The 23,190-nt window shown below is 38.6% G+C and overlaps 1 protein-coding gene across 1 annotated transcript in view; it reads left to right on the plus strand.

Moving 5' to 3' along the window:
* The window catches only part of LOC145994299 (protein takeout-like), a 40,045-nt gene that overhangs the window by 13,929 nt on the left and 2,926 nt on the right, over positions 1–23,190 (plus strand). The window contains exons 4-5 of the mRNA XM_083130402.1: positions 2,945–3,078; positions 7,286–7,438. Of these exons, the coding sequence (XP_082986528.1) occupies positions 2,945–3,078; positions 7,286–7,438 (287 nt within the window). The remainder of the gene's footprint in view (positions 1–2,944; positions 3,079–7,285; positions 7,439–23,190) is intronic.

Here is a 23,190-nt window from a genome sequence, read left to right on the forward strand (position 1 = left end):
GTTTCTCTCTCTTTCCTGCATTTTCTCTCTTTTCCTTCTCTCCCTGTTTCTGTCTCCTTCCTGCATTCTCTCTCTTTTCCTTCTCTCCCTGTTTCTGTGTCTCCTTCCTGCATTCTCTTTCTTTTCCTTCTCTCCTTGTTTCTCTGTCTCCCTCCCGCTCTCTCTCTCTCTCCTTTCATTATTTCTTTCCCAATCATTGTTGCTCTTAAGCTTGATTCACATCTACAACAAGTAACGCTCAGATCAGCCTCCTCTCACGGTGCTGTCAGATATTGTTCAATGATTTTTAAATAGCAGCATTCACACCTAGTGGTCCGATCAAGGTTCGCTTCGATCACGCTCAGCTCGCTCTTCGGTCACGATCAGGTGGAAAGAATATTTGGCTGGAGCGTGAGGGGGCGGAGCTTGACTTTGCCGAAGCTTGATCCTTCATGGGAACTTGTGTAACGCTTAACCCACGGTTCAGTAGCAGTCTTCAGCCCGTCGCAGAGGATATGTAACCCAGTTTTGTGCGTAGAAGATGAGGGGGCTGAAGTCAAAGACCTATTGAGACACAGAGAAAGGCGAGTATGGATAAAATTGATTATTGCGCAAAAAAATCGCAAAATATTTTTTTCTCAATTCTGTTTGTATAACATCGGTAAACATATGCGATTTCATGAACCCGAGTAAAGGAAGCAACCAAATTACAATTATAGCCAATGATAGAAATTCAAGAGGGGACTGATCACAAATATGATCCATGAACACTAGTTGTAATAACCTTTTTTGCATGAATTAAAATCCTTAAATCAAGAAGCTGACCTGTTGACGGTCATATTTTTCCGGACAACAAAATTGTCATTTGTGTGTGTGAGCAAAGGGAAATGAGGTGTTGGTCAGCCCTCTGCCAAAGGAAAACCCAATTCTTGATATCTAGACGAACATGTTCTTACTTTTCGGAATACTAAACAAAATTTTTCCTTTTTTTTTTTAGTCGAGGAAGATGACTTTTCACACGATGTGCGTAACAATCGGGTCCTTGAAACTAGGGTTAGAACCTGATGTTTATCTGTCACGTGTTGTGTCTGAAACTTTCTGATGAAAGAAATGGTCAACAATGTCGATATGAAACAGAGACTGAAAATGTTCATTCCAAACCTCGTAGTGTTTACCACCGTTGACATTTACAGTTTTGCACATTGTAGCTGCAAATAAACGTTTGCCGATTTCAAACCGAAAGTATATCAATAAACAGTATTATATTTTAATAGCCGACCTCCGTAACCGAGTGGTCTCAGGTTCGAATCCCGGTCTGGGCATGAGTGTTTGCGAGTGTTCATTCATCAATTTTATGATATCATCACTCATCCTCATCTTCGCAAATTAGCCAAAAGTGGAACAAAAAGCGAAGTAAAATAAACTAAATCAATCAATCCGTGGCCGAGTGGTTAGCACAACGCGCTACGACGCCAGGTGCTCCGAACTCGAATCCCGGACTGGACATTGGTGTTCTTTGTGATGTCCCTTTCTTCTTTATTTTCTTGTAATTAAGCGACGCCAAGGGTCCCGGGTTCGAAACCCGGTCGGGCTTGGTTGTTTGTGAATGTCCATTCATCAATTTCATCCTTTCATCACTCATCCTCATCTTCGCAAATTAGCCAAGAAGCACAAAACGCGAAGTAAAATGAACTAAATCAATCAATCAATCAATCTTGTAATTAATGCCAGTACTGTAACAGACAAGTCCGTCGTTGAAAATATCTTAAACATTGTACTTAGCACAATCGGCAGGCTTTTTATACAGAAAAATCGGTGTACCCTGTGAAGACTCACGTTGATCGTACCTTGACGGGAGCGAAACTTGATCGCTAGTGTGGATACCCCCTTATCGTGAGGGAAGCGTCAGGGGACAGTGACCTTAGTGGTGGTTGAGCGTAGATGTGAATCAAGCCTTAATTTTTCTCGCCCTCTGTTTCTCTGTCTCTGTTCTCCTTTCCTTTCAAGGTTTATCTCTTTTTATTTCTTTCTGTTTCTCTATCTGTTTCTCCATTTTTCTGTTTCCCTTTCTCTCGTGTTCCGCTTTGTATCTCTCTCTGTTTTTCGTTATTTCTGTATATCTTTCTCTCCGTTTCTCTTTCTATCGTGTTTCGCTTTCTCTTTGTCTGTGTGTCTCTCTCTCTCTCTCTCTGTTTCTCTCGCTCTTTTCTCTCTCTATCTTTTTCTTTCGCTCTTTTCTCTCTCACTCTCGGTTTCTTTCGCTCTTTTCTCTCTCTATCTTTTTCTTTCGCTCTTTCTATCTCTCTGTTTCTTTTGCTCTTTCTATCTCTCTGTTTCTCTCGCGCTCTCTCTCTCTCTGTTCCTTTCGCTCTTTTCTCTCTCTATCTCTCTCTGTTTCTTTCGCTATCTCTCTCTCTCTCTCTCTCTCTGTTTCTTTCGCTATTTCTCTCCCTCTCTTTCTTTTGCTCTTTCCATCTCTCTGTCTGTTTCTTTCGCGCTCTCTCTCTCTCTCTGTTTCTTTCGCTATTTCTCTTTCTCTCTCTCTCTCTCTCTTTCATTTGCTCTTTCCATCTCTCTCTTTTTCTTTCGCTCTCTCTCTATCTTTTTCTTTCGCTCTTTTCTCTCTCTCTATCTTTTTCTTTCGCTATTTCTCTCTCTGTTTCTTTCGCTCTTTCTCTCTCTCTCTCTCTCTGTTTCTTTCACTCTTTCTCTCTCTCTGTTTCTTTCGCTCTTTGCTCTCTCTATCTTTTTCTTTCGTTCTCTCTCTCACGCACACATACTTTATTTCTCTTTCCCTTCTATCTCACGTGACTCGTTTTTATTCACACAATTTTTCCGCTTTCGATTTTTTAATTAAGAGTTTCCCTTTGAAACTTTTATATTTCCTCTGACAATTTATTTCTAACCCGCCATTACTATTGTGTTCTGTCTCACTGTCACGGACGTTGCTCTTACATTCTTTCAGAGTGGACTTGAAGAACTACAAAATAGATTTGGAGCTGAGGATCCCTGTGTTGAACTTTGCAGGCAACTACAAAAGCAGCGGACGAATATTCTTAGTTCCTGTCAGCGGGGAGGGCAAATGCAACGTCACGTTCTGTAAGTACGATCATTCTTTGTACAAATTAAGCTTTATTTTCATAGTGTGGAGGAGAAAGGTTGTCAAGGGAGTGATATGAAAGGCAGGGAGGGGTGGAGTTCGACCGACAAAAATATCTTCGACATAATAGTACTAAAAGTCAAGTATATTTATCTGTCATTACCTGCTTTCTTTATGTAGCAATTCTCCCCAATTTATTGCTTATACAGGGTGTACCCAAAAATTACGCGAAATTTTATGTAAGTATTGTACAAATAGCGATAGAGTTGTGAAACTTACACTGGGTAAAAAGATATGTAGATTAGTTTTTTGTACGCTAAATTTCAAATCTCTTCTTTTCATCTGCGCACTGATTGAATAACATATCCAGATGTCGGGCACACCTGGTACTGTCCGCTGACAAAACCAATGTTGCCAGAACACCTCGTAATTTCAAAGTAACATACATTTTAGTGACTATGCCATAATTAACCCCATAATGTATTACCTGTAATGGATAACATGCTTAAAAAATTATCTTTTTTCAAGCAACACCAATTTTTCTTTTCACCTTGGGGGAGTAAAGGCGGTCAGGGGCGTGATGCTGATCACATCACCCCCACTTACTACCTGATCAAGAAAGTGTGGGGCGTTACCCCCACACCCCCTATACGCCTTCATGGCGTGGTGCTTTTTTTTTTACCACAGTAACTTTCCAGTACTGAAAATTCATGTACAGCATGATTTTTCTTATCTAATGTTTGAAAAATATCCACGTAGATAAAGTTAATATCCATGTCTCTATCGCTTTTTGTACAAAAGGTACGTAACGTACGTTCAAAAACTTGGTTGCGTGACTTTTTGGACACCCTGTAGATGGAGTTGAATTTTTATCTAAACGGCCAACTACACTGTATTCTGTGGCAGGTGCAGGGATTTTCGTATTAGATAGTAGTACATTTTGCCGTTTTTGTGGTAAGTCCAGTTTGCTACGATGCCAGGAGTCCCTGGTTCGAATCTTGGGTGACGCATCGATACCCTGAAGGGGTAATGGGGCCATGCTCCGCGTGAACTATGAAATATTTTAATGTGAACCTAGAAAAACCTACAAAAATGACATTCACGATTCCTTTCAGATTTTCAAAGTATTCTCTCTTTGTTCTTGCATATATGAATGATTTTTTTGTGGAGAGGCACTCTACAATAAATATTTAGCAATTTTAGTTTCGCATTTCATTATGCGAAAATGTCCCGGTAACTGAACAGGGAAACGTGGCTTACAGGTTTTCATTTTACAAAGAAAGTGTGTTAAGTGATCGATTTTAGATTTCGCCTCAGATATTCTAGGCATTGGAGTTCTGACTATGAGTGTCCCATCAATTTATTACAACGCGCTAGAACAGCAGGCTTAAACAAATGACTACAGATGGCAGCACGAGATTTTTAGAAACTTCCATGTCAGGTAACTGAACATAAATCAGACCAAAAGTTTCAAGGTTAGAAGAAACTAATGCACGATATTACACTATATTATGTACAAGGAAAGAATAAAAATTGCTAATGAGATAAGGAATAATATTTTAATTATATATAATAGTGCACATATGGAAAAAGTCCTAGACATTAAAATTAAATGTCTTTTAAAGGTATGTAACAAATCTAGTGTATTTATGTTGTACTAAAATGGCATGTTCCAGGTAAATAGAATCCGTAGCCTTAAGTTAACGCATGTCTACTGAGATCTGGTAATAGTGGAAGCCATTAAGTAGGCAGGTAGCAAATTTCATCTAATCGTCATTCATTAACGTCATCGTCATTTGCTAATTAGCTAAGAATGGCAGTAAACTGACGTAAACAACATGAAATGCAAAACTGACGACTTTTCCTGCATTTCACATTCTTCTTTTTACGAATACTGAGTCAAAGTGACAGAAATGGAGGGGGGGGGGTTACCTCTGCTTCAGCACAAATTAATTCTTCTACGCGTAATATTTTTCTTCAAAATTCATTATGTCCCATTCATACATGTTTTTAAACTTCCAATGTATGTTTTATAGATGTTCGATAATATTTTGTTACCTAATAAGTTGTGCAACATTGATGTATGTGGCAACATTGACGTTGCTATGGTAACAAAAATAACAGCTAAAATTACGGATGATAAATTGTAGACTTGGTTTGCCGAATTTCTTTTCTACAGTATGAAGTCGTGGCCACAATTAATTTTTGCCCTACGCAGAGCCTTTCGAAGCAACGGATTGTGCTGAAACTTGGTAAGAGGCTATAGAGAGCACGGGGAAGGGAATATTCATGAAAAAGATAATAGTTCATAATTTCACCACCAGGTGGAAATCTGGCGCTGAAAATTGTGGTGTATAGTGAGGAACATCTCGGTAAACGCTTCGTGCGATCACACTATTTTACTCTATCAAAGATTCATTCACGTAAATCCGCACAGCCGCCTATTTTCATTGCGTTTAGCTTGCTTGCCTTAGGCGATTTCACAGAAATCCTTTCACCTTAACATCCAGAGAAGACACACAATTGGAAACAGAGTAGTCAAATTTACCTTTTGCACCACGTTACATATTGTTGTAAAGCAACCGTAAAAATAACTGTTTGCACCGTTACTTCTATTGAAAAAAGTAATTATGTTACAGTTACGGTTACTTATTTTTAAAAGTAACTAGTTACAGTTAGAATTCCACAAAAAGTAACTATTACTTGTAACTGAGTTACAAGTGACTAGTTACTTCCAAACAGTGCGATATACTGTAGTTGGATAATCTCACCTTGCGCAAAGTAAATGAAAACAAATTTAACTTTGCCCTGAGAGTGACCGAGAAAGTTTAATCACACATTTGAAGTCCTTGCGAAGTACAGAGATCCGGGGGTTGGGGTCCCTATCCCGACCTCCGATTTCGGAAAATCATTTTCTTTTCTTGATCCCAAAACAGTGGACAACGTCGCGTATTAAAAAGTACTTAATTCTCGACGGTTTCTTTGTGCACTATAATTGTCGTACATTTCTTGGAAATGGCTATAGTCATTCCAGAAATGCGAATATAATAATTGCAGGGAGAAGTAACGTGTAGAATTCGAGATTTTCACACGCGTCTATCTTAGAAATTGCGTGTGATGAAGTCAATAAATAATAACAATACACGCACAATGCGTATGTTCCGTGGCGGAGTGGTCAGCACAGCGCGTAACCAATCAAGGGGTTCTCGGGTTCGAATTCCGCCTGGGCAAGGGTATCCATCAACTTCATCCAGTATCTTCGCGATTTGCCAAAGTGGCAAAAAAGCGAAGTAAGATAAAAAATATCAATAAGTTAAGAAAACTATGAATGTAAATGAATATTATGACCATGTAAATACTCAATTTTTTCTGGATACACCCTTGGAATATGTCATCCATTGGTGTATACAGGGTGTCCCAAAAGTAATAGCACAAACTGACACAGGTGAAAGTACACGATAATAGAAGCCAAAAAGTCTCAGTAAACATGGGTCTGGAGACGAGCCGTTTTCGAGATAATCGCGAATGTGTGATTACAAGCCGCCACTGACTTCATTGTTTGTAAACGTCGTCCTAGTTGGCAAAATACCAAAAATACGGAAATGTTCTTTAAAGCACTCGGTGTTTACAAAATACAATCAAGGACGGCTTCTAACCACACATTCGCACACACTATTGCATTTTACCAACTAGGGCGACGTTTACAAACAATGAAGTCAGTGGCGGCTTGTAATCACACATTCGCGATTATCTCGAAAAACGGCTCGTTTCCAGAGCCATGACTTTGCTTCTATTATCGTGTACTTTCACCTGTGTCAGTTTGCGCTATTACTTATGAGACACCCTGTATACGGTAAATCCATACACTCACTACATTCTGCAACTCTTGCTTTAAGTCAATTTATCCACAGACAAGCTAATCGAGACTGCACCTGCAGTCTAAAGTGGGATCGGAACCACTATGTGTCTCTACCGGATATCGAATCCGGATCACTTTGATTACAAGACAGAGTTACCACTACGATACTGGCTGGGGAGGACTCTATCTTGGGGGTTAAATAATAATAATACCAATAACAATAAAATTTAGAGTGCTGTCTTAATTTTTGATACATATGATCGCCCTTTACAGTTCCTTTTTGCCTATTTGAGTACCTTTTTCCTCTGTGCATTTGCCACACTGATTATTTTGTCTTCCATTAACAGGGAACTTCCGGTACACAGTCAACTACACCGGAAAACTTGTTACAAGGCTAGAAACGGACTATCTGGATATAGAAAGAGTGACCATGAAGATTATTGGTGTTAAAGACATGGCTATGGAATTCGGAAACATCTTAAGTAACCGTGGATCTTTAGGTATCTTAGTAAATAATTTCTAGGTTTATTTAGTGTTGGATTTGGTGGCGTGGCAGACAACTTTGTTGGGTGTTTGCTCAAGGGTGTCTGCTTCTGAATGGTTTTTTTTATCTCTATCGTTCATTTCTCCCTTTCCTATTGTTTGGCTATCCTTTTAACATCTCTTTCCTCCTTCAATATTCATTCTTCCAACCAGTTTCCTTATCTCGTTCTTTCTACGAGGGCTGTTCAATAAGTAATTATCATTTTCTTTTACAACCATCCTCATAATCGTTATGGTCTTTATCAACGTAGTCCCCAGTGGGTGCGATGGTCTTCTATAAGCATTTTTACCAGTCTTCAAGCCGTTTCTTTTAACTTTTGAATTTGCTGCTCCATAACGTAATACATACATTGCAAAATCAAGTAGCAAGTTAAAGAATTACTGTTATTTTTATATCGTTATGTAGGTATTAAATGCATACCTACAATAAACGTATTATTTAACAATAATACTTAAAATATTTTAAAATGAGGCTATTATATTTTTGGGACTAGGGATGAAAGTTAGGGATAGAAAGTTGGGTGGGGGGGAGGGTCACGCCAAAAATTCACCTCTCCCGGGTGAAAATTTTATCTTGAGCTTATCTTACTGTCTTCATCCTACTAATTCAAAAATAAATTACACTACAGTCTTAATAGTTATTAAAATACAAGTGTCCACTTTATGCTCAGATAGCTTAATCGGGACTGGACCTACAGTTCAAAGTGGGAACCGAACCAGTGATGGCTCCAGCGAATATCGAACCATTGATTATAAGGCAACAGCGTTAGCCACTAAGCTATCGGGGATGAACGAAATAATCATCTTCGCGCTAGATATCTTATCACGGGTAGCTACTAGTGAATTTATCTGGTTCCCTCATGAATATGTTTCAAAGGCGTTTCGGATATGTTTGCCTTATAAATGCATTTCTGAAATATCTCGAAATTTTTAAAAAATGTGTGTGTTCTTATTTGTCAGCCCTTATGTTACGTTAGGCTAATCGCTACGATGGGAAATGATGAGGTTGTGAGACTTGGTCTTTCAAACTTCGACATATCCGCCCTTCCATCTTTTATGATTGCCTGTGCAGCAAATAGTGTTTTAGCTGATGGAGTTGCGGCGTTGAAAGAAAACATCTCATTATGAGTAGACGAATATACCGAAATTATGATATTCTTATTTTTCTTTGCAAATACTATGCTCAAAAGGAGGTTTCGAATCAATTACAACCTCCTGTATCCTCTGATTCGAACAGCAGTTACTACCTGAAGTAGTTCACAATTTGTCCGCGAGATGGCAGAGCAAAACGTAATTTTCTTTTGAAATCACTGCAGCAGAGACACCTATCGGAGAGATACAGAATTAAGAGATATGCATCGAAATTGAATGATATTTCTTCAAGTATTTTTTATTAGATTGACGAAAGAATTCATGAACAGGAAGAGGTTGGGGGGGGGGGGTGTAAACTATATACTCAGGGTACTTATATTCTGAAAGCGAGCATTTAAATAACTCCCATTTCTCATACGCCAAATTGTAAGTGAATACATATCTTCATATGATGCTTAAATCAATGTTATAGCGTATTATCTTTGCAAGTCTTGGTGTGTAAGCTTCGGAAATGGTCTTTTAATTTTCTATATTTTTATATAAATTTGCTTTTAGCACACATCAAGATAATTCATTATTTAATCATGTCATCTCTCATTATCATATTCGTGGGCCTCCCCGATGGCGCAGTGGTACCGTCGTCGCCTTGAAATCAAGGGGTCCCGGGTTCGATACCCGGTGGAGGCACGTAGTGGTTCGGATCCCACTTTAAACTGTAGGTCCAGTCCCTATTAGCTTTAATGTGCATAAAGTGGACTTAAAACACCAAATCAACCAACCAATCAAAAAACCCCAATTTTCATTTATAAAGTAAAAGAGGACGGAAATAAAGAAATTTTATCTTCGTCAGGCCCCCACGTTGGAAACGCCGGGCAAGAATTATGCACTTGCTGATGATACTTTCGGATAGAAATATATTTTCTAATGTAAAAGTCGTGATTGTCTTAGGCGGGGAATTTACTCACCACCGCAAATATAACGAGAGTAAAATTAAACTATACTAATTTCTTGAACTGACGGGAGAGTGTCAAGCGAGGTGGGCGGCACTTGAGAACTGGAAGAGAAAGCAATGTTTTCTGAAAAACAATTTTAATCGGCTTCTTAAATCATTTGCCGTGCTATTGATTGATTTGCATTATTTTACTTCGCTTCTTGTGCCACTTTTGGCTAATTTGCGAAGATGGGGATGAGTGATGACATGATGAAATTGATGAATGGACACTCACAAACATCCATGCCCAGGCCTGGATTCGAACCCGGGAGTCCTGGCGTCGTAGCGCAATGTGCTAACTACTCCGCCACGGGGGCCGGTCCGTGCTATTGAGATGTTCTGAAAAGTGTTCCCAAAAGTGATCTAATTTTTTAAAGTATTTCATTATCGAAAGCATGATACTAGTTGCTATAGCGAAATGGGAGCATTTTCTTACAATGTGGTATGGAATTGTTCTAATTTATTGAACTTGTCAACGTAATGATTAAATGCATTTGTTACCTATATCTTGAAATACATAAAAAGCATATTGAAACTAAATTTGAATCAATCATGCATTGCGCTTTTAGCTGGTGCCGGATCATCGGGAAATAGACTTCTACATTTCTCCCCACATGTTTCATATGTCTCACATATCGTCTCAGTGGGCGACAACCTTTAGGATAACCTGCAGACTTCTGGCATGGAAATTCCGTGCTTCTGTTCCACACGTTTCCCTGTAGTGGTTGTTGCATCATTTGATTTCAATAGAAGCAGACAACAGAAGTTGTGTTGCTGCGTTTCTCCACGTCTCAGTGGGCGTTGTGTTTAAAAGGCATTGTTGACCAACTGTGATTATACGTCTCACACCAAGGACTGTAAGAGCAGCATTGCTCTAAATATAAGATAAGCTCGTTTTTCAAGGTCATACTAATCTCTACTGGCAGGCTTGCCAACTCATCCAGATGAATGCCTTAGTAGCTTATTTTTTTTAAAAAAAATATGAATGCGGGGACTTTTCGAACGCACTGTAGTATTCGGATAAATATCCACATTCTTTTAGGCAGGGTTCCTAATGGGTTCCGCTGGAGGACCGAAACCTTCTTTCTCGCACAATTTGAATTCGGTACAAGTTGCTTATTGTTTCATTGAAAAAAGTTCCCTGGACCGTATTTAAATTGAGCCGGAGAAAAGGTTCCTGGACCGAATTGAAATACGTTACATATAAAAAGGTTCTTTACGGTCCAGATCCGATTTACGCGTGCTGATTTTCTCTCCTGGACCGGAATTGAATTCATTTAAAATCCCTGGACCTGCTTTTAGGATCCTCGTATCCAGGGTAAATTTTATCAGGACTGGAAGAAATTGGCCTCTCCGTTGACGTAGTGGTGACGTGTCAGCCTGTAATCAAGGCTTCGATACAGAGTTGCCAAAACCAGTGAGCAAAATTTCGCTTTCACGGGTACAAATTTTCACTCATTCATACAATTTTTCCTTTATCTAAAAGAATTGAAATCGCAATCAGGAATTTTTTTTTATTCCAATTGACTCTTTACAAAACACAAATTAAAAAAATAAACATGATTAGATGAGTGAAGGAAATTAGAAGGGAATAACAACAACAACAAAAAATATATATCAAGTTGTACATTTCGCAAAAATAATCAGAAATTTTTCATGAAAACTGCTAACATTATGTTAATTACCTGTGTTGTTACAATAATTTTAGAAATTAGACATTGGAAGTTAATGTTCGGTCTCAAGGCAAATTTTATAAAAATAGCTACGCAGAACATTTTTGGGGGAATAAATTACGCCATTAAGGAAAGTGAAAACGCCAAGCTTTGAAGCTTCAAAAGACAGTCCAATATTTTCAAATTTGAAATTTGTAATGAAATTTTCCCTTCTCGCTATTCGACCGAAATTTTGCCTGAATTTCATTTCGATGAGGAAAATTTCTATTCGTGTGGCAACACTGGTTCGATCATTGTGTAGTCCCATTCCCGATTAGCCTGTATGCGAATAAAACACAACTAAGAAACTTTGAAAATGACTGGAAGAAATAGGAATTGAAATTCCAACAATTACATTTGCAACAATGATCATCGAGGTAAACCTGGTAACAATGAATTGTTTGAACATCGTTGCCATAGTTTAGCTTAAATCAATAATAATCAACAGCTTTAAATTAAAAAATATTAAGTGTCGCAAGAAATGTTGACTTGTAACGGCGTGAGTACGATAACATTATTATTAAGTCATTTAGGATTATTGTAATAGTATGTTTAGGAATATCAGTGTGTTGCATAGTTAGTTTACAGATTATGATCTGTAACACTTATTTCGGTTACATTGATAAGTTGAATTCTAAGAGCTCTGTCAGTAAGATTACTACTTTTAGCTCCCTTCAAAAATATGGATAAAACAGTAATAAAACAGAAATAAATCTGCAGAGAAGGAAATGTTATTAATTAATATTTATCGATGTGACAGGGACAAGAGACTTGCTTGCAAATGTAAAACATGTAAGGAACAGTTTCAAAATATGCAAATGTGCAAAATTAACGGAAAATCTAGTTCCTACAATAAAATTTATCCCAATGAGATATACAAATCGAAGAAAATTTGCTCTACTTGAGTCAAATTTACATAAAATATTAGTTCTTCCATCTACTGACTTAAACTGAAACTAATGCTAAAAAAATTGCAGATTTTTCTAGACAATAGACATCATTGTAAATGCAATTTATGTGTTATTAACTAATTGTGGCTGGACTTTCAGAGAATGATCACCATAGTACAGTCACGGACACTTCTGGGTTGTAACCAGGTCCAGTCTGCAATATTGGCGAGTTTTTGTTTTTGATGCAGGGCTACCAGACGTCCGATTCACCGATTTAGTCAGAACATTCCGTTACTCTTAATCCATGTCCCAACTTTCTTCGAACTTCAGTCGTGATGCGAAAATTTTGCTTTGTTATTCTTTTTTGTTAACTCACATTTAGACATGTGTTTTATTAAATATAAAAATTACTAATACGGAACATTTAATTTATAAATTTGAAAACATTGTTAATTTGCGGAACACAGGGCTATTTGAACTATTTTGTAATATATATATATATATATATATATATATATCTTTCTCACACAGCCATAAAAGAATCGTGTGTACGGGCTTGTGATCAATGTATTTGTTCTACTTAGTTTTGTTATTTAACTCTCTGGAAAAGGATTGCTAGGTCATTCTTTGTTCGTTGCAATTACGTACACCCAACGGCAAAGGAAACAGTAAGCGACTTGTCCACCACCATTTTCATTCGGTCTGTATTACACAATGCGATGATAAGTAATTGAAATAATGATGTCAATAAGCAGAGGGTAATGCCGACTTAGAGCGAATATAGTTTCATTCCTTAAAACAACACAGGATGTAGAATAAAAGAGTAATGAATTGATTGATTTATTGATTTATTGATTTAGTTTATTTTACTTCGCGTTTTGTGCCTCTTGGCTAATTTGCGAAGATGGGGATGAGTGATGAAATTGATGAATGGACATTCACAAACAACCAAGCCCGAGCGGGATTTGAACCCGGGACCCTTGGCGTCGCAGCGCGATGTGCTAACCACTTTTTTTTTGTTTTTGGTGTAAATATGCATTTGTACCTGTAATATAAATATACATTTCTTCATATATTAAATACCTGTTTACACTTTCACACCACAAGTACATAATTATTGTTTTCTAAACAACACTGAGGTAGTTTCCAAAATACTCATACATTTTTGGATATTGTAACAATTTCCATCTAGTTCTTTTTAAATACTGTGTGAACAAAATGCTATTGCTCTCATACTTTTTACAAAATACATAATATATTGTATTAGCTATTAACCAAATTACTGCATTGTTTTTCTTTTCTGGAAAATATTTGAAATCTGGTCTTGTACACATCAACGGATGAAAGTATTGGGGTGCTGTTCGACATATTTGTCCCAGATATGTCCTTAGGCATTTCCAAATTCCCTGTACTCCATTACATGTTACTATTCTATGCTCAGTGGTGTCTATCTCTCCACATATGTGGCATTTATTAGTTGTTTGTCTCTTGATATTATGTAAGCGTTCATTAGTTGGTATAATATCATGTATTACATTGTACCAAACCCTATACGCCTTCATGGCGTCGTGCTATGCACAGGGGAGCACTTTACTTTTTTTTTTTTACTATACACTGATGTATCCAGAAATTTCTTATTTAAATTTTTCCAAATATTTTGCCATCTGTTATTGGGAAAATGTTTTTCAATGCGGTGAGTCGGTATCTGCAACTGTTTGTGAAACAGTGTATATAAGTATTGAGAGAGTTTTACATCTTCACCTTTTGGCGGAAGCGCCACATAACTGAATTCTTGCATCAAACTTCGTAGATATATCGGTCCGTTTTGCAATCTGCGTAGATCTGGCGGATTTTGGGGTGGAAATTCCTCCGTCCATAACTGTATCCATAATGATGTAATGGAATCTTTAATGCCATAGAGCGTATAGGATCTTGCCAGGAATAGGGATTTGCATTTGATCTCAATATTTGTGAGCTCCAATTCTCCTTTTTGTTTCATTTGCCATAGATTGGATAGTGGTATTCGAAAAAAATGTCCATACCACATAAACCAACCAATTGCTGAATTCATTATTCTGAGGTATTTTTGATTGATTGGGATCACTTGGGCCGTATAGTTTAATTTACTAAACATATATGTTTGCAAAAACCACACTCGTTGTATCATGTTCAACTGTCTGCTTCGCATTTTACATTTTATGCGAATGTCTCTCGCTATCTTTTGCCAATTGGATTCTAACATTTGTTCCTCGTCCCTGTGAAAAATTATTCCTAATATTTTAATTTCCTGTACATATGGTATCCCTATATCTGGATATTTTTGATCCCATGTGCCAAAGGGTAGCGCCTTTGATTTTTCCATATTTATTTTGGCCCCACTAGCACGGCAGTATATATGTATCGCTGCCATCATTTTTTCCATTTGCTCGTTTGTGGTGATACAAGCGGATAAATCATCTGCAAAAGCAAACACTTGGTTTTCCTTAAAGGCGTGTATCGCGTCGGGAGTAGTTTTCCTGATATATTACAGCAAAGGATCCAGGGTTAAAGCAAACAAGAGCATACTTAGTGGACATCCTTGCCGAATTGATCTTGTTATATTTATTGGGGACGACAGGAATCCATTGACCATTATCCGAGATGTTGCCTGTTGATAGAAACCTTTCAAAATATTAATAAATTTATCACTGAATCTATATGCCTTTAGCACCTCAAACAGGTAGTCATGTGACACTAAATCAAACGCCTTTTTGAAATCAAAAGCAAGCAAACATGCATCAACTTTCTGCACCAGATAATAGGATATCATATCGCGAATCACTCCAACTGCACTGAATATGTTATGCTTTTTGCCAATGCATGTTTGTTTCTCGCTGAGTGCTAAAATTAACTTTAACCTATTTGCTAAGATCTTTGCCATTATTTTATAGTCACAATTTAGTAATGTTATTGGTCTGTAGTCGTCTACTTGTTTTGCGTGTGGTTTTTTCGGTATCAATATGATGATGCCTTCATTTTGTAAAACTTTTCCATTTTTAAAGGCATCTTGTATGATTTTGATTAGTTCATATTTTATAATCTCAAGAAACTGCAAATAAAACTTGTAACCAATACCATCTTTTCTTGGTGCTCCTTTAAGGTTGCATGTTTGTAACGCTTCATATACTTCTACTATTGTTACTTCAGCATCTAAAAGTTGTCTATCCTCTTCTTGCAAACCATTAGTTAAAGAATTCAATATTGTCTCTCTTGCTTCTGATTCCCCCTCCCCGGTCTGATAAAGCTCCCCATAATAGTCATAAAATGTTTGCATGATTCCTGGCTGACTCACATGCTATTCTCCACCTGAACCCACAAGATTGTTTATCATGAGTGTTTTTTGTTGTTTTTGCATCTGTACATAGTGATACATCGAAGTTCTTTCATCTTGAATTAAATTCTTGGAATTGGTTCTTATTGTTATGCCTTCCATTTGTTGCCTCTGGAGTGTTAAGATTTTGGTTTTATACTGCTGTATGGCTTGGTAATTTTTGGTGACATCTCTCCCTTGACATGCCTCGTGTAAACACTGGTAATAAAAGTTGATCAATCCGTTTCTGTCTTTTGCATTTTCTTTTCCATACCAGCAGAAAAAAGTTTTTAATTTTGGTTTTACATATCGAACCCACCAGTCATTATGATTACTGTAATGCTTTTGTTGTTTACACCATTCGACCCATTTTTGTGCAAATATTTCTTTGATATGTGGAAGCTCTAATAACTGTATACGATATTTAGCTTCCAATATGAAGGACCCCTGACTAGTTTTGTTTCTTCCAGGTTAATTGCCATTTTTACTGCCATATGATCAGTAAAGGGCGCTGGCAATGCTTCTATGGATGTTATATTTTTTATTTGATCTGTATTTGTATATCGATTCTCGATCCAGATTTATTATTAAAATATGTAAATATTATTTCCTGTCTCTTCTGTAACCAATTATCTTTCAAATGCAATTCTTCAATTAATGTTGCAAGGGCTGGACTCTTTTGATAAGCTCCTAAACAATCGCTGGGATTCAATACCTGATTAAAGTCACCCCCAAGTATTATTTTAGATTCATTTAACGGTAGCAAATATAAAATGTCCTGATTATAAAATTGTTCACGTGACTGTCTATTTTGATTGCCTGATGGGGCATAAATATTCACAAAAGTATAGTTGGTACTTTGAAAGGTAATGCCTCTCCCATCTACTAACTTTTTTACATTATTAATGGTTAGGCTGTTTCTAACAAGTGTTGCTGTCCCACGGCCATTGATACCAGTATTAACTATGGCTTCGTAACCATATATTGATGGAAAGTCACACATACAAACTTCCTGCAAAAACAATACGTCTATGTAGTGTACCCGTACAAATTCTTCTAACATTTTACAGGCGAAAAGATTCCAATAATATTAATAGTAGATATTCTAGTGGTATACACCATTAATAAATGAATAATGTAGCACACAGTTAATAATACTTTCCGATCGTCTCTCATAACGTTGAAAAAATATACAAACAACAAATGAAATATCAAATTTAATTTCCCTTTTTAGGGTTTACTTCTTCTGTTCATTACTCTATTCATACCTCCTACCTCTCTCACTGATCTCCTCTTCGCTACTGTGTTCTCGCTACCTTTCGAAGTATTCTTGGTCCGTTTTTTTGCACCCATCTGCTGAGATTTTTTCCACTTTGACACTGAAGTGGCACTTTCGTCACTTTCTTCTTCTGTATTCAATTCACTTTCCAGCTCACAGTCTTTCGATGGTCCCTTGTCCTCTTTTGGGACGTTGTCCTTTGCCGCTGGGATACGAGGAAGATCAACTGAGTTCCCTTCGTCCTGCATCTGGTCATCCTGCATTTCTTCACTTCCTTTTTCCTCTTGTTTGTCTAGGTGGGAAGTTCCCGGTTGTTTTGTGTCCATCGATAAGATTTTCTGGTTGTGTTCTTCCTTTGTGGTCTCCGTATTTACTGGTGGGAAGATTTCCACCGGGCGGGTGTCACTTGGCACATTCTTTATCCCCTTATCTTTCATTTGTTCTTTTATCACATTTTGTAGACCTTCCGACGTGTTTTGATTATTCTCTGGTTGGAACTGATTGTTCGCGTTCGAGGAACTCCCCTTTTCCACTATTATATCACTATAATTTCTCTCTCGGTTTTTATTCACATGAAGCGTTGTTATCTGACGACTATCACATTGCCAGCTATCGTGTCCTTCTTTTCCACACGCCCTGCACGTTCTCGGCTGTCCGTCGTATATCACATGGCACTGATGAGATTTTACTGTAATGAACGACGGAATCGGTTTTTTCAGTTCCATTTTCACTATTCTCACCCCGTTGTTAACTTGATATTTAAAGTTTTCAGACCACGTTTCTTTGTTTATACATTCCACCTTCCCAAATTCCGTCATTCTTTCTTTCACACAGTCATCATCTAATTCTAATGGTAAGTTAAACACTCTTACCGCTCTTCTTTCCCTCCCCGCATCACTCAAATGCACTTTTACAGTTTCACCATTATCGTAACAAAAGTTTGTTTCCGGACCACATTTCTCTAATGTTCGCGTCATTATAGCTTCTCTGATACATTTTACGAAAACACATCGAAAATGCGTAGGTATTTGTATTCCCAAGATCTCATCTACGTGGAGTTGAAATTGTCCATGTATAAAGTCATGAATTTCTCGCGCCGACGGCCTCGGTGCCCCGAACGGAAAACGTATCTGGATGGTATTTTGTCTAATAATATTCATCTTTTTACTATTCTAAAGTACTTCTCCAATTCTACTTACTCGCCAGCCAACTGCACCAAACACCACAAGCAACACGCACACGGCACTCCCGCTCGTTGTTTCCTGAAGGCAACTTTTCACTGACCTTCACGGAGCAACTAGTTTCCGCGTCCGCTCTCTCTGAAGGCTTCCACGGAACTCAACCACTCGGCCACAGGGTCGGGCAAAAGAGTAATGAAAAATGTGGTGCACAATTTGCCTACCATTATCTTTGCCGTTGAATGTACATACATTTTGAAAATATAGAAAAATGTCTCAAGTCTCAATTCACATTTTATATCGATATAGATTCAATGCCAAAATAATGACCGAGTGACCTAAATTAGAGAGCGAGAGAGAAATCAGCAGAAATGAAAATTGAGAGAAACAGGCAAATGAAAGAGAGAGAGAGAGAGAAGGGAGAAAGAATGATAGAGACAAACAGATTTTAAGAGAGAGGGACGAAATGAAGTGACGGAGAGAGAGTATGAGGGAGATGCCGATAGAAAGATAGAGAAAAAGAGACAAAAAAATAGTGATATAAAAAAGAAAGAAAGACTAAGCCGCGCGTCAGGCTAAGTTTGCAGCAGGTTTTATGTATCAATCCGCGCGAGAACTGAGCTCAGAATCTTCCTTGCCAGTCTTGCCTCAACCGCCGAGCTGCTTACATCGCAGACACTGAGAAAATCCACAGTATTGCCAACCGCACAACACATCAAAACCCCCATGCATGTCAAGCGGAATGTATTTGTGTTTCTTTTTGTCTCCTGAAACATAACATTTTAGAAGTACTTTGGGCGCATAAATTATTTATAAAATGTGTCATTACTTAATATAAATGCGAAATATCTTCGAAACATGAGAGCATGTGCATGGACGTCCGCAGGATTTTTTCCAGGGAGGGACAAGGAAGGTATTTTTTCCCAGGGGGGCAAACAAGTCACATTTCCCCCCAAAAGAGTGTAGTTCCCTAAAAAAAAACATTGCTTAAATTTGAATTTATGGTGTTAATGCAATAATTAACACATAGTATTGTGGCTAAAATGAAATTATATGTGTGAAATACATAATTTTTGGTTGACTTTCATTTTCCAGGGGGGGGCACGGCCCCCTTTGCCCCCCCCTTCCGGACGCCCATGAGCATGTTTGTTTATTTCGAGCACGCAAAAATAAAAATAAACAAAGATATAAGTAAACAACGACAGGCCCTCTTGAATTTAATGACAAATTATTGTTTTTGGTTTATAAAAAAATACATTTGTGAACACCTTTGTTACTGTAAGACACACGCACTTCAAGTTATACCAGCAAAAAAAAGCATGAGTTGTTATTGGGGATATATACAATCAGGTGCTGCTATTACTCTGGTTTCAATTTATAATTCACTTCACTAAACCAGGATTCAAATCTTGTTCTGTCCATTTCTTGCTAATCATCCATCCCTTTCTTTGCACGGAACAGTAAATATGCGCCTTCAACAAAGACGTCATTGCCGCCAGTGGGCGAAACAATAAGCCTCCCCCTTTCCCTCTTCTTTTCTCATCGGTTTATTCAGCCCTGGCGGTGGTTTTGCACGGTGTTATATATAAAAAAAATCAATGTACGACCCCGCTCCGCCCCTCCCCTCACCGAGTTAAAGCACTTCTGGTCCAAATAATAAACATGTTTCTTCTCACGGGGATATATTTTAATAATGCGGAGATTCTTTTGTCGTCAAACAACAAACAATCGTTTCCTCTTCCTAAACTCAAACCGCAAATCATTCTGCACCCGTGATACAGTTCGTGCGCACATTGACGGCAAATCACCTCACGCCCTGTTTTACTTTGATCTTGTTTCCGTAAGGAGGATTATGCATTTTAAACAACTTGCTTGATTTGAAGAGCTTTTCCCTTCGGATGAAGCCCACAATAACCCTCGCTGAACAGGAGACCACCATTCAGCCATTCTCGCCGCTGTATAGCACGATTATTAATCACAATAAACATAGGGTTAAAATAGTGGGATGTGCAACACTGGTATCACGGATTCCACGCACTCTGCAACGTATTCAGTCTTGCTCGACTCGCACTTGGGCTTCAGCGATTCCTCAACGCAATACAAACTCAGTTGGCGAATCTGCGGATCCAAGTTCGTCTGCACAGTGATTGCATCCGATCAAGTCCACACCTGCTAATGGATGTATTATTTTGTCTGTATTTTACAAATTAAATAACTGTTTTCTTGCAAGTATGCAGTTGTGTCGGAATAGAACCCGTCTCAGTGGAACTATATTCTGCGCGCACGTTTGGATCTACATATGCGAAAACCTGCTGCAAGATTAACCTGACGCTTGGCTTAGAGAGGGAGGAAGGAGAAAAGTAAAGTGACGCAAAGAAAGGAAGCAGACAAATAAAGGAGAGAGTGAAAAGAGAAACAAAGGGAAGGAGGGGAGAGGGAAAGTGAAAGTGAAATAAATAAATGGGGAGAGTACTTTACCTTAATTATACATAATCATCCCTTTTGGGAGGGGCGCCTGCCCACGTGTCCCTCCCGCTAAATCCACCAATGAGAGAAGGTGCCATGATAGACTTGACACTTGGCACTATGTCAGTCTTGTCTCAAAGGTCGTTCCGAACCCTTGGAGACCAATGACACGTTGCTACTCAATTGTTCACTGAAAGAAAGTTTTCTATTTCACCGCAAATGTCGTGGACATCGACCAGGGGTATTTGTTATTTACAATTTTCCACATACACTATGTAGCCTGAAGTCACCGGACAGCCAGTGCTGTTCATTCCAAAGACACCAGCCAGGTGACTAATAAGATGTCGGGCCTCCCTTCGCTATTATTACAGCATTTACTCTTCGGAGCAGGCAGGCCTTCCACTAAGTTCTGGTGGATTTTTTTTTCCATTCGTCCTGTAGCCTCGTGAATAGTTCCTGGGTGGTTTTCGGTCGAGAGGGTCTGACACGCAAGCGACGCTCCAGTTCATCCCAAAGATGTTCTATGGGGTTCCAGTCGGGGCTTTGAGCGGGCCAGCTAAGTACATCCACCTGATTGTCCTCCAACCACGATGAAATGGACCCTGCTTTATGGACAGGGGCATTATCGCGCTGATAGAGGAAAGGAGCACATTCCAAACTGTTGCCACAGTGTGGGCAGCATGCTATTGTCTAAATTTTCCTCATAAACACCATTGTTCATGTTGCCATTGACCAAAACTAATGGCCCTGAGAAAACCAGGAAAAACAGCTCCAGTGACACTACCGCCAAGTTCACTTAGGTGTCCGGTGACTTTAGGCTGCATAGTGTAATGTTACTAAGGAAATTCTAGTAACAGCAGTAAATATGGGACTATTCACTAGACTAAGGTACACAGGTGGTTTTACGCTTATTGGACAATCCTTGTAATTAAAGGGTCCCGGGTTCAATACCCGGTCCAGGCAAATAGTGGTTCGGATGCCACTTTATACCGTAGGTTCTGTCCCGATTAGCCTTACTGTGCATAAAGTGGACCTAAAACACCAATTCAATTAGGGGACAATGTAAAGTCACACCTCCGTAACAACAGTTACTTAGCTTGTGGAGCAATTCTAAAACAATCCTTGTTCTAGATATAAACTATTTAATGTCACCAATTATAATGAAAAAATGATCAAAAATAAGACATAAGAAACTATATCCATGTAATTTGTCATTAGCATGGCATGGCATATTAAAGATTAAGTGCATTTCCTTCCCAAATGTTAAGGCGACGTTCTCGTCCACCTTCTGCCAACTAGGGACCTGCAGAATGTTTATCGCTGTTCCCTTCTTGAGACATAGCAGACAGAGTGGGATGAGGTAAGGGGGGAACAAGCTTCGCGCAATCAAGCCCACCGCTGGCGCTTGGCGTTCCTCGTCCCGTCCCTCTCGCCGAGAAGAAGTCATCTTAACTCGGCTTCGAATCGGACACAGCCTTCTCACATATGGGCACTTGCTGCAAGGGCTCGACCCTCCAATGTGCCATGTTTGTAATGTAATTTTAAGTGTTCAACATATTCTTATTGAATGTGCCGTTTGTGCTTACCTCAAGCTACGTTTCCATTCTGACAAGTTCCAGACTTATGACGCGCAACATGCGCCGGCGCATGTTGCGCGTCATTTAGTGCACTGTTTCTAATTCAAAACTATTGTACTTCTACAAAATATGCCCGCAACAACACTGGAGTGCAGGACCGCAGTGTTGCGTTGTGCAGTGCTTTAGAGTAGTCAGTGTTTCTTCTCTTGTATTGTAATAATTTGGTGGCGATTTAACTTGTGTAAAAATGGACAACACAGCTATGGCGGGTTTTGTGGTTATGGCAGGCGCGTACCATGAATTTCTAAAAAAGAGGCGAAAGCGACCTAGATGGCGGATTAGAAGTTTTCTAGCAAAAAGAAATTCGGAAGGAGCGTATAACTCGTTGATGAGAGACTTACGTCTTCAAAGTGGATACGAAAACTTTGTAAGAATGACTGCAAGTGATTTTGAATTGTTATTAAATCTTGTTGGACCAGAGATTACGAAAAACAGGACAGTCTTGCAATCGCGTCGTCTGTTTCTACTCTAGTGCGCATGCCCCTGCCCCAGCAACTTGCTGCAGGCTGTTTCCATTTCCGCGTCATGTTGCGCGGCAAATTTGTGGTAATGGAAACGGGGCTTCAGTCAAACTTTTTATCTTCCCAACTGTTCATCATCCATGTTTGAAGAAAACAACAATGTTTCAACAAACTATTTTAGCTTTTTGAGAATAGCTGATCTCTTCCACTGTCTGTGAGGACGTGTTTAATTGATTCTTACCTTTTTAATGTGTTGTGTTTGTCCCGTGCAGGTTCTCTTGCAACCTTGCCCTTTTAACCCTTCTCAAGGGGCTTTGTACACCCCTTTTTTAACTCTTAGGTAAGAATTGTAGATAAGGAGCTATTTCCCCGTAGGGTGCAAAATGACCATACGTGCCGACGCACCCTAAAAAATTTAAATCAATCAATGTTATTTTTAATTTATGAAGTAATTTTTTTTGTATAAAATAAGTATGATAATTCATAATACCATAGAAACGAAAATCAATAAACAATATAATGGAATGAATGCTAATACGCCTTTCTCCCTAGATCCTATGTCATCAACAAGGTCAAATTGTAATTCGAGTTTGGAAGGCAAGGATATTATTTGTCTTCATATGGCATCACAATTTAAGATACAGTGAGTGACCA

Source organism: Lepisma saccharinum, chromosome 10 (assembly GCF_977018435.1).
Source record: "Lepisma saccharinum chromosome 10, izLepSacc3.1, whole genome shotgun sequence".
NCBI classification, from domain to species: domain Eukaryota; kingdom Metazoa; phylum Arthropoda; class Insecta; order Zygentoma; family Lepismatidae; genus Lepisma; species Lepisma saccharinum.